The following is a 19,669-nucleotide window of genomic DNA, read 5'->3' on the forward strand; positions in this document are numbered from 1 at the left end:
TGACGGACGCAGAGGAAAGCTATAGTCCCCTTCGGTGAAAACCGGTACGGGGACTAAAAAGACAGGAATACCTAAGAATACCATTATGTGTTTGAGAAATTGTTAAAATCACTGTACTGGATTTAATAACACCTTTATCATCATAATCCACTGGATACGTTACTTGTATGGAGTTTACTCTCTCTCTCTCTCTCTCTCTCTCTCTCTCTCTCTCTCTCTCTCTCTCTCTCTCTCTCTCTCTCTCTCTCTCTCTCTCTCTCTCTCTACTCTTTATCAACCAATACTTTTATAGTTTTAAATATCTGACGTTTTCTTGGCTTTTGTGGAGCAGTTTAAAAAGGTGCGGATCAAAGCGATTCACGAATGATCGTACGTCAGAAAAGTTATGCAGAAATTTAAATATGAACTTCAAATTGACCAAAAAGTTGACTCACCGTACGCCTTTGAGACTGACAGCAGACAGAACCACACAGTGAGGACATCGAGGTGATACACAGATTGTCTTGACAGCGACACCATTATAAGGTGTTGTTTATATGGTATTAATATTAATATTAAAGCATTGAATTTGAAAACAGAATGTATGTATATTACTTCATCTGAGATAAAAACGATCGCTATGTTATCAACGTAGTGCCCGGAAGTTTAAAAAAAACAAATTAAACAAGCAAGCATTCGGAGAGTATTGCATAAGCAATACACGTCCCCAATCTAATTAAAATTAGACCTTTCATATCGCTCTCTGTTATATATGGATACCGCTCGTGAAAGCACGAGCGGTATCCATATATAACAGAGAGCGAGATGAAAGGTCTAATTTTAATTAGATTGTACACGTCCCCTACCGGTTTGTGTTATTCTATGAAAGCTTCGAAGCATACATCTTTTTCAAAACTATTATAAACGAGATGTTATGCTTAAATCAGAGATGAAAACTATTTTAATTACTAAGAGGGCATAGTGGTAATTTTGCACCATTCAACCCTTGTAGCATTCACATGAAATTTTAACTGGCAAAGTGTAATGTAGTAGTATATTAAGTACACAGATATCTGCAATGAACGTTAAGATATTTACAGAGAGACTTTACTTCAAATGCGTTCGGATCCCCTCCTTCTTCCCTCTTAAAAAAGATGGACCCGTATGCTTCCTTATATCATAATCAAAATATTAAATCTATTGATGTTTCAATATATTTGATTGGAACGCATCAAAAGAAAATATACACAAAAGGCTTTGATCCACGAAATACACTGCATTCCTACTTGCTTACCATATGATCTGTTTGGAAAATAAATATAAACCAGTGAAAATATTGTTTATATGTATTTGAGAGCATGGTAATACATTTTTTAAGAACTGGTTCCTGTTGTATGATACCGGTATCAAATTTATAATTTGAATGGTTAAATAAGATATTGAATCTCAAATTTTGAATCATAAATCTCGTATTTCGATTCTCAAATGAGATGAATTCAACCTGCTCTGCATTATCAATCGGAATGCAGATTAAGTCATATCATAAATATATATATGACATTGTTAAAACATACAACATTTATGTTCGCAATTTTCTGACCATCGGTTTCAATATTCAGTTGTACTCAATTATATTTTTCAACTTTGAAAACGAAAAAACCCCTTCCAGTCCATTTAAACCTAAAATACTTAGTCGAAAGAGAAAAACATTTAAAAACAACCCTATTTTTGTGATTTTGATTTATATCTGAACAGGGACATTTTTCTAAAACACTAAAAGAGTCAATTTCCCTCGATATGTGGTTGACACTTGTTTGGAAACAATTTTGAATTACACTTGCCAGGGTCTGCAGATATAGATAGGAGGTCATTTACACACTACCTTAACTTCTGACCAATCAGGACTTTAGAAAATCAATTTGAAATCTTGGAAATTAGCTCATGCCCATTTTCGATGTATTAATGTTACCCACAGACGGCAGAGTATTGAAGAGTTAGACCTCTCGTAAAACAGATAAAGGTATATCTGTGATAAGTTGGGGATATATTTAGACAAGAAAAGAACTGACTGCGACTTTAAAACACTATTACGCACAGGGAGCTATTCCCTATAGCTATAAGCAAAATTAAAACGGATATGCATGTATTCATGTGAAGCTTTTAACTCTCATATTAAGCAATATCCAAACAATACTATATTACAATTAGATTGATTAGATAATGAAAAAACAACTATTCAAGCGACATCATCATCGTATCATGTATCGTTTTTTAGTTATACAGCAAAGACTTTCCAGGCGCCCAGATCCCTTACTGAAGGGGCCAGCCCTTCTTTTCTGGACTGAAATGAAAGCCCTTCAATTTATGCACAAATTTTGTTCTATATGCATTCAGAAAATATTTCAAACTAATAAGTGAGAAAGCAAAAACATGAGTAAAAATTAGCAATTTATACAACATAGATTTTTATTATATGATTCAAGTGGTAAAATTGGAAAAAACAAAAATTAAAAAATCAGAGGACAACATTCATAGTGTCAATTCTAAAGATTTCTAACTTTAGAGTATTTGCTACGGACCATTTCGGAGCCTTTGTCCGGAAACGAATGCCCCTAAAATATTTAAAAAGGGGAATAACTCGAAAATGGAAGTTATGATTTCTCCTTTTTTTTGGTTACTTGAAAAGTAAACTTAATTTACAATACACCCTGAAAATTTTAATGAAATCCCATGACAAACAAAAAAGTTATAAAGGTTTAAAAAAGTCTAGAAGAAGAACTAGATCTCATTACAAGTAATGAGTGGGTCTTCTGTCCGATTTGTTTTTATATGATACGATGAAATCTCGACACTCTCTTCCAGAGATCTTGTTGAAACAAGGTTATTTTGTCTCGCAACCGGGAACGGACGAACGGAAGTGATTAATGACAATAAATGGTGGTATTTCTTGTACACTTGCCTAGTGTACATTATATAAATACTGCCTGTTTGGGAGGGTAACAGTTGAAATTGACACCCCGAGAAAACCATTGTTAACCGACGCGAAGCGGAGGTTGACAATGGTTTTCGAGGGGTGTCAATTTCAACTGTTATCCTCCCAAACAGGCACTATTTATTTTGTTATATTGAATGTCTTAATTCTTAAGAAAATGTTACTGCTTTTATATAGGAATAACGTGAATTCTACAGCGAACCGTACGCATAATTTTCGCGCATGTAACAATTTTTAATGTTACCCGTTGCTAGGGCGTTGCTAACGCTGAGGGTAATAGAAAGGATTATGAACTGCGTCTTAACTAATCATATTTCAGTATTTAACATGAAAGTATAACAACATCGTTTATTAGGTAGGTAAAACACCCAAGAAAGTCTGTTAAACTTACCCTTCCGGTGAGTACCGGAAGTGACGGTTGACAAAAAAAAACCACGTTAAACACGTGCACATCTTCAATCAAATGTCTATCATTCCAAAAAGTATCATGTAGTATTCGTGCACAAACTTGGTCGTATAAAATTTACAAAAACGTACACGTCTGTCTAGTTCATCCCAAAGATGCTCAATTTGAATCAGATCTGGCGATTTGGAGGGCCGAGGAAGCAAAGTAATGTTGTTTGTCTGTAGGAAAGTTGTAGTAAGTCTTGCTGTATGCGGTCTGGCATTGTCATGTTGAAAAATTCTACCATTATTCTGCATTATTGGAACAATGTGTGGTTGCAGTATTTCTTCACAGTACCGCTGAGCTGTCAAAGTACCGTTTACGTGTACCAGATCTGTTCTTCCGGTATGGAATATTGAAGCCCACATCATGACACTTCCGCCTCTAAATCTGTCAATTTCATGGACTCAATTAGCCGCAAATCGTTCATGTCGTCATCTGTAGACCTTTGCTCGACAATCTGCACGGTGCATCAAGAACTTTGATTCATCACTGAACCAAATGGTATTCCAGGGCTGCTATGGCCATACTCTATGCGTGCGAGACCACTGAAGCCTGTTTTGACGATGTTGCCGGTTCAAAACAACACATCTTACAGGACGTCTTGCTCGGATACCATATCTTTTAGTCGGTTTCTCAGCTATGTTAAGGGCGTCCATATAAAAATAGCGATATTTATCACATAAAATGTTAGCCTTTGAATAATCTTGATATTCAGTTCCAAAAAAAAAATGTTACACAAAGTGATATTTAATTGATATACAAATTTGATAATTCGTTATCGCATGGGCAAATTTTTAGTTTCTTGGGAATACCCTGTCACGTGATACTGCTAATAATAGATGAATCAGGAATAATACGAAAAATTGCAAATGCAAGGGCTTAACATGAACAAATATAATTATTTCTGTTTCTAACATGTAAACTGATCATAAAAAATTCCGAAAAGTGCTGGGAGCTTGAAATATTCAAGTAAGAACAATTATTAAATTCAACGTTAACAGTGTATGAACAGCAATTTGCAAGGAATTCCCACAATTAACGCTTATTTATATGAAATGCGCAGCGATTTCACACAGCTCCCAGCACTTTTTGATATAATGAGGATATAATGGTAAGACATGTAAATTTTCAATATATTTGATCAAGTGTATGCCCTTGCACTACTGCATTTTATCTGGCCCATTTCACTTTCGGCGTCACTTGCGTGAAATTTAAACGCTGACTAAGATCATGATTTTAATTTTCATTCTTAAAATAATTAAAAGCTGCGAATTTCAGCAGTTTACGCAAAGCGGTTTATAAAAAAGTGTAAACTGTTTCAAACCATTTTATATCGTATAAAACAAATAAATATTGAATTCATTCCTTAAAATTTAAATTTTTTACTCTTAATTGTAGATAAAAACGGTCATTCGACCTTAAAAATGACGTTAAATTGTACAAAATTCAATCGTAACGTCAGGCGTATTAATACATTGTTGACGTTATAGTAATGTAGGCAACATTCTTTATACGATATACAATATTTTTTAGCCAATCAGAAAGTGCGTTACAACCAGAATAAAATTATTCAATCATGATCTTGAATTTATGGAAGTTGACCATTCTTCTTGCACAGTACATGTTGTTTTCTTCTGTCTTTTTGATAGTAAGAGGGAGTGCAGTTGATAGAAAATAAATGCCTGAAATGATGAAATAATATTTATCAATTTCAAATTTAATTCCACTAGGTATCAATGAAAAATATTATCATGATAGGTTACATTATATATTAATATGATTTAAAAAAAAAAACAACCAAATATACATGAAGTTAGAGAGTAAAAGAAATATTTATAGAGTACCTACTTTTTAACACCACCCTCAAAAAGTGTCTCCAGTGGACTATTCACCGCTTAAATAATCCTGTAAATAAATCACTTATGATATGTCATAATTAGCAAACTATTGTGCTAAACATAACATGAAAATGGGAAATTTCTCAAGTATTGTGCATTCTAATAACAACATGCATAATCAAATGTTTATTCTTTAAATGTGTGGAAATTCTGTTTGAACAACAAAAGAAATAACCGATTTTTACATTGAAAATCCCTAATTTTTAAATGTCCAGAGATGAGGTTTAGCATGAAAAGCATGCGTTGTTGATTTAAATTTGCTTTTCGTAAAAAGCGAATGAGTACAGCGAGAGCCAACCCTATCAACCTCGGAAGCGAGCAGGGAAGCACAGTGTTTAAAAACTATTATGGCTGTGTTGTATAATAAAAATAGATAATAATAATGATAATTGTATCACATAGAAACAAAAGAGTTTCATGCAGTTGTTGATATGTCATCATTTTACTTTCAATTACAACTTTTAAAATGTTCAATGCTTTGGTTTAGTTAATTGAAACGCATTCGCATTTTGCATAATTAACCAGCATACAGAAACATATTATAAAATGTATGTTTTTTATGACAAAAAAAATCAAAATCAAAATGAACACGATTCCTTTTAATTATCTGTTTATTTATTAATTTTTTTGCCACTTTGTAATAACACAATACCTTTCTATCCTGTCCATCTATGATTGAAACAGTGAGTCAAAAGTAGATAATAATGTGATAACAAGTTACAACCGTCTCTTCGTTATTTTGATTTATATCTTAACAGGGAAGCTTTTTAAAGCCAAAAGAATGAAATTCCTTCGTCTAGTGGTTGCATCCGTTTAGAAATAAAAAGTTGTTTTCCATATACCTTATAGATAATTTTGTTAACTTTGTTTGTTTGTTTTATTTTTGGAGTTGATGCCTTCAATTGTAAATTATGTAAAGAAATTTAAGAAATATCGATATTCGGCATTGTTCATACATGTATTTAGAATGACATAAGTTAATAATCCTTTTTTAGAATTTTTCTAAGGTTACCTTTTTACTGTTTTGTTTTTAAAAAAAGTCATTTTGTAAACATTTATTTTAAAAAAAATGAATTATATGACAGTGCTATGCAATGAAAAAGTGGCCATTGAGTTCTGATCGTTGTATCTATTTTCTGTAATACATGTATGCTCTTATAGAGAACACCCTGACATATGGAATAAAACATCGTCATTTGTTAATCTACAATACAATTAAAAATTAGGATCCAGTATGAGACCTATCAGCTATTCTTTAAACATCATCTACAAACACACCACTTCTAAAAGCTTTATTTGTATTTGCTCTCATATATGCTAAATGGGTTTTAGTAATATCTATGCCAGCAAAGGACATAATCCATCTTGAAACTGTAGGATTTCGTATTTATTCTAGGGTTGTTTTATTTTAACATTTAATCGTCTCGTAAATTACCAACAAGGAAGTGTCGATGATAGACATTTAAAAACAACTTTCTTTGGTGGTGTTTTTTTATTTATATCTGAAGGTTTTTTTTCTGAAAGACGAAAAGAATCATTTTCCTTTGTCAGGTGGTTTACATATGTTCGGAAAAAAATTCCGCTAAGATAAATACTAAGATAGATGACCATTTGTGTGCTACCATCAATGTTTCTTCCTTGAAGCCTATTAGGGGTATATTTTTAAAACTCAATGTGGCATGGGTTTGATAAAACACTGCTGTGTATTTGCAGATGCCAGTATTCAAAACACTATTAACAATATTATCGAAACCTCATTAACACAGGAGAGACCCATCGAAAAAGCACTGCCTATTTATCACTCACTTCTTAGTGAGTCCAACAGGCTGGTCAGAAAAATATTAAACATACAAAAATTATTCTTTAGGCAAACTTATAAGCTATTGAAGCTATTTTTGTTTATTCGTGGGAAATATTGATAAAGGTATAACCAAGAACTGGGTGAAAAAAAGACGTGCTCTGTCGTAACATGGCTGCTTATAAATTCTACATTCTGACTGATAGACTGGTTTTAGTCACAGTGCACCTATATGTTTAGATATACAAAATTGAATGTAACACACCTTATGCCGCGCTTTCTCATTATTTGTAATATATTGTTTAATACCAAAAATTATACAATTCATAGGATTAAAATATACTGTAAAAGCACATATTCAATGTTTCAAAATTTCGTTGTTTTTTAAGGAAATAAGGTGTTTTTAAAAAGTTTAAATACTTTCTTGGGTGTTTCATCTAGCCTAACAGTGATGTACGGTAGCAAAATAAAGGAGAAATACCAGATTTCGTTTCTATTAATCATTTTCGGTCGTCCGTTTCCATATTTTTCAATGTTGAATATTGACCTGCAGGGTCATTTTTCAACGTTGAAAATTGAGACACTTCGCCAGCGAATTTAAAAAAAGAAGTTTTTAATGCTGAATTGAATAGAATATCGTGTAACCATGTATACCAAGACAAACATGAAAATAACAAATGTTAATCATATCAAAAATCCACAAAACGAAATACAAATTCAAAGGAGAGCAACACAGACCTCTAAAAAGATAGAGGTATGATCAGGTGCCATGGAGTTAGCATCCTCTGCTGATCAGGGGGCTTACAGTGGCACACAGGGGTTGTGTACAGGGGCGCACAGGGGATGACGGGGTATACAGGGGTTCTGTACAGTGGGACACAGGGGATGTTCAGGGGATGACAGTGAAACACAGGGGGTGACAGGGGAAGACAGGGGATTTTCATACGGACAGGAGTTTTTAGAGCCAGTAGTGCATAACCGGTCACATCTATTCTTACATATTTAAAAAAAAAATTATAGATATCACACAAAACAGCAAGTATACGCGAAAAGTTTATTATGAATAAAATAGTTATTACATGTTTAAAGGGATAATATGTCAATTTAAAAAATCATTTAAGTCTCATTTTTACCCCCCCCCCTCCCCTTGTTGAAACATGTAAACATGTAAATCTAAAGAATAAATATGTAAACACTGATAATTTTTAATCAAATAAACTCAAGTTATAAATATTGATTCGATAATTTGTGCTTCTTTGCTGTTGAATTTTGAACCGGTTTCATGATCAAAATTCCACGATGCGGGTCAATTTTCAACGGATTAGGGTCTTTATTCAAAACCTTTGGTCTCAATATTCAATGTGGAAAAATGACCCCCGGGTCAATTTTCAACCCGGGTCAAAAATTTTCGTTACACCGGTCGTCACAGAAAGTACTTCTAAAATTGATTTCTTTTTTATTCTCGTTGTTTTACATGGAAATAACGTCTGGATATTTCATTCACAATAATTATCATATCCACTATTTTTAACCATGTGAAAGAAGCAATGTCTTACAGTTAAATTGAAACATGTGTATCAAAACGGAAGAACATTTTGTTGTATTTGTAACAAGAGTCTAGTTTACTATTTGATCGCTAATAGATTGTTAATAATAGATATAACGAATGCTTATATGTCGTAATGAATTGACGGATAATTATGCAGACTACGTAATATTTCTTCCTCGGAACCCGTATGAATCACCAAAGAAAGCATTTTATTGTTTAAATACATGTACATTGGTTACATGATGTTTTTATTCGCTGTCTATAATTCAGAAAATTAGTATAATAGTATTTAAGCATTAAGTATGACGTTTACTTAGAATGAAAAAAAGATTCCACTGATGATAATGAAAAACCATCTATTGTCTGTTATAGACCTTACAAGGTAGTGTTATTCTTCACTTTCTAAAAAGTAGGTCAATGACCTACTTTTTTAGTTAATGGCCATTGAATATTTTTATAAAATTTAAGAAAAATCCCTAAAATTTTTACACTATGATTGAGATTTTTGAATTGTAAAAATAATACAAACTGCTTAACTCTTTAACATATGAAATACAATTTATGAATGGTAGTGACATTAAATAGATTCAAAGTATTAAGTTTTCATTCACAATTCTTAGAGATATTCAAGTCCAAATTTTCTCTATTAGTTTTCAAATCCTTACTAAATTTTGATTCAGTATAACAAAAAACTAAATGATGATAATGCTAAAACATTTAATGCATTAAACTAAGTTTATTGACCTTTCTCTGCTGGAGTTAAATTTATATGAGGTCGATGATCAAAAATTTGAGTTATGGTGTCTTTTATCATTTTTAAGCATTTTTAAATATTTTTGTAGTATGTGCCATACTATTATCCAAACGAAAAAGTGAGATAAAACCAGCAGAAACTATGCAAAATTATGATGATTAACAAAGAAAATCTTAACTTCAGATATTAAAGTAGAAAAAAAATAGTTTTAGTGGAAAACAAAATCTGAAAAAATTAGTCCATTTCCTCTATTTTCCTAAATGTCAAACTTTTTTGAGCCTTATTCCATAACTTAGTAAAAATATGACATGTTATTTTAATAATAATTCATTTCATAAATAATTAATTTTGTGTTTAGAACAAATTTCACTCATGACATTGAATGCTTTAACAACCAGAAATTGAGAGAATGTCCTTGACCTTTAAATTAATTTTTTTACTAACAAACCCTAAAACACTTGCCGCATATGAACTCACTGCTACAACTTTGCATAATCTCAAATCCCTGGTGATCTTGAACAGGAAGTCTCGTTAGTTAGTGTTGCTGGTTCATTCATAAATAAATTCATCATTCTCCAACCTTACCCTGTCGCCCATTGGCTTTTAGTAAAAATATGGTTCATTTGAGTAAATCCATCATATATTATATCTACAGGGACAACGTGTAAATGATTTTATAGACCAGTCATTTAGCTCTGTTAAGTACGCATCATTTGATTAGGCTCTGAGATTGCTGGCTAGTTTAGGACAAGGGGCATTGGTTTCTCGGTAAGATATCAAAAGTGCTTTTAGGTTATAACCTATTCATGCCTCAGATTTTGTTTGCTTATATACAAGGTTCATGGCAGTATTTGTTTTTACAAATGCCTCTCATTTAGTTACTCTGTAAGTTGTTCAAAGTTTAAAATATTCTCAATATTTTTAGAATGGGTTTTGAAGGAAAAATCTCAAAGTACAAATGTTGTGCACTATTTATTTATTTTTTTTTTCTTTGCTTGCTGGTAGATCCGGTACACAGAAATATTTACAGTTCATAGTTGATTTCCTCGAACTTTGCCATTAGCTAAGGAAAAAAAAACTATTGGTCCTACGACTACTTTAATTTATTTATGACACTCGAGATACCCATGGAAAAACTTATCTTTTTAAGGTCTCAGTTCTAGAGCATTGTTATCCAAACAAAGGTCATGTTTAAGCAGTTGTAAGAGCTAACAGCTTCCCTTATGTTTATGTTAGGTTTTTTCCTGCTGGCCGAGCAATTATAAGGCGATTATATTATGCATCATGTGACTTGAAAAGTCACAACATAGACGGCGTGCAAAAAATGAAATAAAAGAGGGTATATATATATAATATGTTTAAACAAGGTTTGCATTCATTTTTAGAGGACGGAGTTTTAAATATCCGCATACAATCTCATTAATTCTCTTTCGTCATATCATAGCCTAGCATACCATAGAATAGCATACAACATGATTCTAACTAAGCATTTGGATTTTGTAGATGCCTAATCATAAGGCATTTATTTTGAATGTCTGCCCCCCCCCCCCCTTTTTATCTGACGGAGAGGTCTGATTAAGTCTACCTCGTTTTGCATTTAATATCTTAGTGATGCACAAATTTTAGGCAAATGATGCTATCTGACTGTATGCCTTCCTCCCTTTTGTTGATGTCAATTAAGGCCCGCTTATTTACTGAAATCTCATTTGCGGGATGTCCATTAAAAGACATTTAATCTGAATGTCTGCCCGCTCCTTTCTTTGATTGGGATGTCTGATTTAGACTCCCTCATTTTTTAAAATTTAATTCCCCTTGTGTCAAATTCGTGTGTCAAAGGCATGACCGTCTTAGGTGGTTTTTTTTTATTTTGGGAAGCAAGTTAGCCTCCCTTAATTAATGTACTTGGTTGGTTTTCTTGTAGATTTAATCATTTAGACACCCAGGTCCAGCTCCTGTAATATTCAAGGTCGACCACTCTGATGCTTCTCGTTTGCAGTTGTTTTCTATACTAATTTCAACTAACCAATGTATGTTTTCTATTAAATGATCGACTTTATAATCCTTATCAATTTTATTTGTAAGACACATCGTTTTTGTTAAATCATCTTAACGAACCCCTATATTTTGCCCTACTGATGGCACAGACTATGCTGTAGCATAGTCTCGTGGCGGAATTTGGCTTACTCATAGTGTTATTTTTAGGGCATGTATATTGTCAGTTTAACTCTAAAAGGCCTAGTTTAAAGATTTGCCACAAAAAAGGTGTACGTCTGTTCCCAGGGTACACCTGGCAATTATTTTCATATCTATTTTTATTTTTATGTGCTTGAAGTAGCTTTGGCCAGTATCGCAAAAAAGTCATCTCCATTAAGGTATTCTTTTTTGTTAATCTGACGCATACTATTTTTATTTCATTTGCAATAATTCTTAATTATATATAGTTTTAATAAGTATTTAAATAAAGTAAACACTGTTTTCAAAGTCTTTATTAATATGTCTAAAATGAGAAATGTTCCGTTAAAGAAATATGTAATACCTTTATTTACTTTTCATCAGTTGTTCTTAAAGATTTACTTTAAAAAATGTGGCGTTTTCATACCTTATATTGAAATAAAATTAAAAAAAAAAACTACGTATCAAATTAAGTGTTTTTATGCATCAAAATTTAAATCAGGCTTTAAAAAATTGCTAAAAGAGAGATTAAAACATATATAATATAATAATATTTAACAAGATCAATTGTTTTATCGATGTAATGATAGAGATGTCTCAAATTGATGATGATCTACTTTCACAGAAAGTATGTGTTAAGGCAAACACTTGGGTATTTTCTATAAGTTCTCTGAACAGGAACTATCGATAGTAAGTGCATGCTTGACCCAACACAATTTTCAAAAAAGAACTGCAAAATAAACAGTTACATACTATTAGATTTCGGAGTTTCGGAGTAAAGATGCGCTTTATAATTTCTGATATTAGATATGAATAAAAACTGATGACTTGTTCATGGCGTAAATTGGCCCATTTACTTGACGTGGAGTAGATAATGTTGTATTACATATAGAATTCTATAGATTTCCTTCACGTTTAGACTAATTATGTGCTACAATATCTGGGTTGTGATCTTCTGTAATGCGTTTTTTTTATTGTTAGAGGACAAACCATTAATTCTTCCTGATTTCAATGAATACCGCTTTTAATTTTTATTTTTTTTATCAATAAAAGAAAATATTAATTTTCTTTTTTCAATTGCATGCATACTGACTATTAATTCCAATTATTATATTCGTAATGCTATCGACATAATCAATAACTTTGAGTAATATTACATTTGGTCTGTCACAATTTTAAAAAAAAATCTTATGCACATATTAAGAGAAATGGAAAGTGTCAGATTTAAATATGTATAATCAAGTCACCACGATTTTTCATTAACATTTAAAATTCGAAGGTACATTAAATTCCTTGTTATTTATCTTGAGAATAATTTTTAACGACTTACAAATCATAGTATAGCATTATGTGTTTCAATAATAATGGTTTTATATCCATTTGTTCTTCCAATCTTTTTACTCGGAAATAGACAATCAAAAACGATAAAAATCTTCATTAAAATTTTGTTATTTTCAATTTTTTTCTGACTCACATTCAATGAAAATTGTAATTGCTATAATGGGCAATTTCAGAAGAGATATTTGTTCTTAAAACTACAGTTGCGCAAAACTTAAAATCTGAAGGCCGAGGAAAAGACACCCAAACTCGTTCCAGAAATAAAAACACAGTGTCACTCTTCCACACAAAAGTTCTTAATTATAACTTGTTGGCGAAAATTGCATGTTATTATAATTACCTTCTAAAAATGTCTACATGTATCAATTTATTTGCACGATACCTCTTCTGGTATTTATATTTGATACAGTTTAAACAGGTAAAACTTGTTTTTAAACATGCAAACAATTCCTATATGATATTAGAAACGCATGAAATCTGCAGTATATTCTTCAAGACAAAACATTTGTTTTTCTTATTTTGAACTAATATAATAAAGACACAGTGTTTTATTCTTTAGAACAAACTGCACACACAATTTCTCTTCCCTCTACATATGGTGGACACTTAAGTGAGCCACATGTAGCCTCTACCAGGTACAGGAGATAACCTCGTTTACTTTTAGAACCACCGTGTAAGGTGTCTGGATGACTGTCAACACAGGTGAAGGTTGTTCCAGCATCATGACCATAATACCCCGCCATTAGGTAACCATGGTATTCCAATGTCCATCCTTTGTAACACGTTTTTCTTGCTACAATGACATTGCTTCCTTGTAGAAAAATAGGTAAAAACATCAGTCGTATTGGACAAAACATGCTGCAGTGTATCTATTAATCCCAAACAATATGAATAATGATCAGCTTATTTGATTTGAATATAATTAAATTTGTTGAATTTTGTTGACTTTTGTATCTAACCTTTCTTTATATTTGTTTTGTCTTCTTTTTACCATGATGGCAATACCTGTATTTATCTGAAAGTAATTTAGAAGTGTCTGGTTTGAAAATGAATAACTTCAAGGTGATTGATACTAAGTAAAGATATTAAGGTATACCTCTTGTACAAGTGTGATTTATAATAGTGTATTATATATTGTGCAAATTATGAAAAAATTAATAATCACCTAATCGAAACCTAAAAAACATATATTTAGCATCAAAAGAAACATTAAATGGTTTTCTCAAACACAAATATGTTTTTGTACAGAATTATCTGATCATTTGTTTGGCGGGATTGACAAAATAAATCTTTCAATGTCAGCAATAAATGAAAAATAACATTTTTACATACCAAGAATGTTCACTGTAAAAAAAAATTGATCTTCAATAAAAGCCCAACAAAAAAATAGATCTGTATAACCATTGTGTGTGTGTGTGTGTGTGTGTGTGTGTGTGTGTGTGTGTGTGTGTGTGTGTGTGTGTGTGTGTGTGGTGAATAGAAAATCTAAAGTAACAGTTCCTGGTATTGTTGGCCTTTTATTACATACGGATACCATGCAATGCATATCTTAAAAAAAAACGTTTTGACGAGAATATTTGGTGACAGTTATTTCAGAAAAAAATTTATATCGTTTAATCTAATCGTCATAAAGAAATGCTTTATTTCTCATATTACTGAATATAAATCAATAAATCACAGATACTTTATAGACAAATCAGCCTTCTGGAAATAAATCATTGGTCGATGACTTGTACAATGTGGGAACGATCGAGATTGGTACTTAAAACTCATTTGCTAGTACTTTGCAATTTTTAAAGACTTTTTGTCACTTTTGGTTTCAAAAATAAAATAACTGTAAATAAATAAATTCCAAAACAAACATTATTACAAATGACATTTAATTGAAAACTTTTTTTAAAGTTATTGTATAGCAATAATTGTAAAGTCCAATGTATCAAATTAAAAACCTCGCTCTCTGTTGCTAGATTAATCTTATTAATCCCCCCTCTCTCTCTCTCTCTCTCTCTCTCTCTCTCTCTCTCTCTCTCTCTCTCTCTCTCTATATATATATATATATATATATATATATATATATATATATATAGATATAAGGGAAACATATAGGTTTCCATTTTTTAAACAAACCTGGAAACAATTGCACAACGGACCTTTGGCAAACCAGACAAACAGCGCATGGAACATCGTGTTCATGAACTGTTTTCATGTAACCTTTAAAAGAATAAGTCTCATATTCTGCACCATGAATGTAATTCTTTGGTCCATCGTGGCCATCATTGTACAGTCCCCACTCTGGATTCCTCGGTAAACAGAGAGGTTCTACAGCTGCTCCTTTGTGCGTATAAAAAGAGCCTCCAGTAAACCCTACACAGGAAAAGGAACAACAACAACATTTTAATTCAAGCATCATGGTCAAGATTTTGGTCAATTTTTTTTCTGTTTTTATAATTTACATTGCTTTAGAACTGCATTTCTAATGATTAAATAAAATTTGGGTGCCAGTCGTTTAGTTTTAATCAAGATACAGGGCTCGCAATTCTTTGTCATGTAAACCAAGCTCGTGCCCTGTTCATGTTTACATAGATTCAATATACAATTAAAAAAAAAAATTCAAACTGATTTACCGACCTTCTTATTCATATTAAGCATAAGTACACAGTTTCTAACAAATAACATTCATTTTGTGTCTAAAACTAGAATTTTTACTTCAGCATTCAAAATGTAAACAAAAGCTTTGTTACCTTTGCGAAGAATTGTTAGCTTTGTAACTCGCTTATAACTCAACCAATGACACTCAAAGTTTGGCTGCCTCCTTAAAGTGCCTTACTGATGCATTGTAAACAATAAAATCGAAAAAAAAAATTGACCAAAATCGTGACCATGTCCATTTAAAAGTGTGGAGTTGTACATGTGAATCATTTAATGCAGTTAGCATATGTTTCATGAATTGACAAAAATGTGTTAAAAAATGAAATGTATAATTGTGAATCTTCAAGGAAATTTTTCAAGGCCTAAGGTTGTTTATGCCTTGGAGGAATATGTTGTGCGACTCACAGTCATAATATTTAAAGAAAAGAATGAGGTTTAAAAAAGACGTATTAAAAGATGTGATAAAAATTATGATTTGCGATGGTTTATTATTTTTATCAAACTAGTTGTGTTTTCTATCCCCAACCCTTACAAGTAAAACAGCATTCTTAAATTGTAATCAAATAATTTTGTTATTTTATCATTGAACTAATAATCTTTCTTTTTCACTTTTGTGCACAACTTTTATTACATTATATTTGTTTCAGTCAATTGATCATTGTAACTACTATATATGAGTACATCTATGCAACCATCTACCAGACAAAGAATTATCTACGACAGCAAATGAATATCTTTACCTGAATAAACTAACTCGGCATTGGAAGGACACGTTTTCTTTCCCCATCTGGTGTAAACTACACTACTTATACTGGTGTCTGTTAAAATCCCTATATATAAGATTATCATTAATTATTAATAATATTAGTATTATGATCATTAAGATTGAAATTCAAATATTTTTTTCTTTTAATCATATTTTGGATTCTAAAAAAAATTATACAAAAGTATCATCTTACGTACGTGTTTTTACCTCGGACTTAATGTTTTCTTTAAATTCGTTCATGGACTTCTCGATGATGTCAGTAAAACTTTTGAATTCCCGCCTCAGAGCTTCTACTTGGTAAGCTCCTAGAGTAGACGTCAGTTCTCCTGTCAGGTAGCCTTGTAATATGTCTTTACAACTTCCGGTGTTCGTCTCAGCTCGTGTAACAGAAACGAGGAACAACAGCACTAGGATAGTCATTGTCTGGTGGTAAGAGTGATGTGTATCGTTTGTTTAACATTGAGAAAAAATTTAACTCTCTCTCTCTCTCTCTCTCTCTCTCTATATATATATATATATATATATATATATATATATATAATCTGTAATCATAAATGTGAACAATACTTTGGATTCTCACGAAATAGCATAATCAAATTGAAATGTGACACCAAACATTTAAAAGTATGTTACTGATGTTATTTGTTTCGTGGTAAAATGTGCATCCTCAAAATGTACTTAAACAATCTAAAGATAGATAAATACAAAATTAGACAAATGAAATCAATATAATTAATATAGAATAATGCTTTTTCATTCATTTGAAAATTCAGAATATGTCAGTCAATAGATTTCACAGTATCAAATATAACACAAATCAAGAAAGAAATTTAAGAAATCACTCTTATTTAAATATAACAATCTTATTTTCTCTCAATCTATTAAAAAAACTGAAAGAAAACTTTTTTTTATTCATTTCATTTTTTTCAGTTGCAAAAAGACAGACATCAACTTTTTTTCTAATAACTATTGCTGTCGCGTGGTTCTAAAAACTAGTTTAAAAGCAAGGGTAAATAAAATGTTAAAGATATTAAAGAAGGGTGGTACGTATAATAATATTAATGTAAAATTTACAATATGCTATGTTAAACATTGAATAATTCATTCGAATTATAATTCATGCAATTGCAAGCATTTTTTCATATTTTTAACAATTATAATATAGTTTCATGTCACTATGAATTCTTTTTGTTGTGTTTTATTCTTACGTTTCAATGGAAGGTAAAAAAAATCCAAGTGAACCTCAAAAAATTATAATTTTAACGCTTATATCTGTAATAGTTATTGTGCTTAATTCAATTCTATTGTAATGTGCAATTTAAATGGACCTTCTCGGCTAATTTATCAAAAAGGACAAGTTCAATTCCTTTAGATATACGTACAAATGAAAGAATACAGTCGTATCAATAAATTTTACTCTTGCACAAAACACTGGTATTAAATAAAATTAAATTATTAAATTTGTGTTCATGTACGTTACATATCCCTTCACGACATTGTAGCTTATTTCAATGTTTTCATTACATGTGGTTGAATTTTTTTCACTCTTCTAAGATTCAATGGAACCTGTTTTAATTGATTGATAAGATATTCTAGATGTTGCAGCAGCGGCTTCGGAAGGAAAATGAAAGTGGTGGGGGGGGGGGGGGTTGGATATCTTTACAGGACAAAAAGGATAAACTTTATAGACTTTTTAGTTGCATCTAACTTTTCTAGCATAAATAGAAGAGAAAGGCCTAGAGCTTATTAATGAGTAAGTAGTACATGTTTTCCATTTTTAAAAAAGGAATTATCATTTTACTGTTATCAATTATATAATAGACGCGTATTTTGTTTTTATCTTCTTTTTAGTCAACGAACAAGAATGCTGTTCGATTTGAATTATTACCAGATGACGAACTTGGTAATCGCTTTTGATACTCTAAACTTAACAGTAAAATAAGTAGTTTACATGTAGGATAACAGATTAACGATATACTATGCAAGGTCTTGCATGACATCATATAGATTCAAACATATAGTTCCCTTGTTGTATGCTTACTTTTTCAAATAATCAAACCCTTTTTAAATAAATCATTGTAAACTACGTGTACATCGATTATAATACAAACGTAAAATGGCCAGCCTGATAAAATTGATGTCATTTGCGTTTTACGCGTTTTAGAGTGCTAGAGCCTATATATATATAGCTTGTATACCGCGCTGGACAGAGAGGATTCGTCACTTCCCAATGCACGATTGAATACTTTGCATGTAAATTGACATTGAACACAAAATAGCATGCCCACACATCGCAGGAGTATTGGTGGATCCAAAATCTCCAGTGGTACCTTTTTTACTGACTTTTTTTTTATTTTTTTTTTTAAATGACTGGGTTTTTTTTTCAAATTTCAAAAGCAACAATTTTTTTTTCACAAATAAGCCGTTAATTTTATTACATAAAGGTTTAACATCTTGGAAATTTTAGGTCAAACAAAACACAAGAATCTAAAGATGATGAGAAATAAATCAAAACGTAATCTAAAAAAAAAAACCCGATCATGTCCTACATCACAGAATATTAGAAACGAGTTTGCGCCTATGTGTACCGCCTATTACTAACGTACGCATTTCACAAACGCCTTTTTCAATCCAAACTCTAATGTTTGGCAAAAATTATTTCAAACACGACCGTATGTGTGTGGTTATTAACATTCTTTAAAATTTTCTAGTATCATGTTTTGCTTTGAAACATATAAACTGCCATGCATGAATATATTAACAATCTATTATGTTCTTGCATTTATGTGGATATTGTAGAATCATTATATTTGTAAGCCAAGAGTTTCCGATCCATTCTGATCTTCTACAACCTTTGGTAGATTAAGTCGAAAAAAATTACAACTAGCACAACAAAATATGGTTTGCTGCGAAAACAAGCGATCGCAAATAATTGGCAGCAAAGTTCGTCGTGAGTTTATATAAAATCTAAATACAATCATTAATACAATTTTTTGTGTGATTAATGAATAAAATACGTTATATTATTACAAACATATGTTTTTCTTTAATAATTCTTCCTTAGTTTACAGAGGAAGGCAGTGCTACAACTGTGGTGGAATGAGACATATGTCTGTCCATCTGATAACACACCCCGTACAGGATCACGTTGTATTTCATGTAACCCAAAATGGAAACCTTCTCAGTGAGGAGTCGAGCTGTAAAGGAAGAGGACCAAGATTCAGCTGAAACCTTACATCAGAAAAACAACAGCGTGTCCGGAAACTTATATAGACAGTTCACCGGAATATGAATTTGGTTTGTACGTGATCAAGTCTTTAGAGAGG

The 19,669-nt window shown here is 31.6% G+C and overlaps 2 protein-coding genes across 2 annotated transcripts in view; one reads left to right on the top strand and one right to left on the bottom strand.

The window, feature by feature from the left end:
* Positions 1-19,669, top strand: part of LOC105339282 (limbin) — a 502,381-nt gene that overhangs the window by 82,732 nt on the left and 399,980 nt on the right. The window lies entirely within an intron of this gene.
* On the bottom strand, positions 13,477-16,788 carry LOC117690555 (uncharacterized). The gene is made up of 4 exons (XM_066070092.1): positions 16,541-16,788; positions 16,318-16,407; positions 15,056-15,292; positions 13,477-13,739 (listed from the first exon to the last, which is right to left on the bottom strand). The coding sequence occupies exons 1-4, from the start codon at positions 16,761-16,763 to the stop codon at positions 13,477-13,479; spliced, it is 813 nt and encodes a 270-aa protein (XP_065926164.1). The 5' UTR covers positions 16,764-16,788.

The sequence above is a fragment of the Magallana gigas genome, chromosome 8 (genome assembly GCF_963853765.1).
Source record: "Magallana gigas chromosome 8, xbMagGiga1.1, whole genome shotgun sequence".
NCBI lineage: Eukaryota > Metazoa > Mollusca > Bivalvia > Ostreida > Ostreidae > Magallana > Magallana gigas.

Bases quoted from the DNA above. Each gene is read 5' to 3' on its own strand.
- LOC117690555 (XM_066070092.1), bottom strand. From the start codon at position 16,763: ATGACTATCCTAGTGCTGTTGTTCCTCGTTTCTGTTACACGAGCTGAG. The intron at 15,293-16,317 runs GTAAAGATATTC...TTTCCTGTGTAG, and splicing joins TGCCGAGTTAGTTTATTCAG to GGTTTACTGGAGGCTCTTTT. The intron at 13,740-15,055 runs GTTTGTTTAAAA...TTTTTCTACAAG, and splicing joins CGTTGTGCAATTGTTTCCAG to GAAGCAATGTCATTGTAGCA.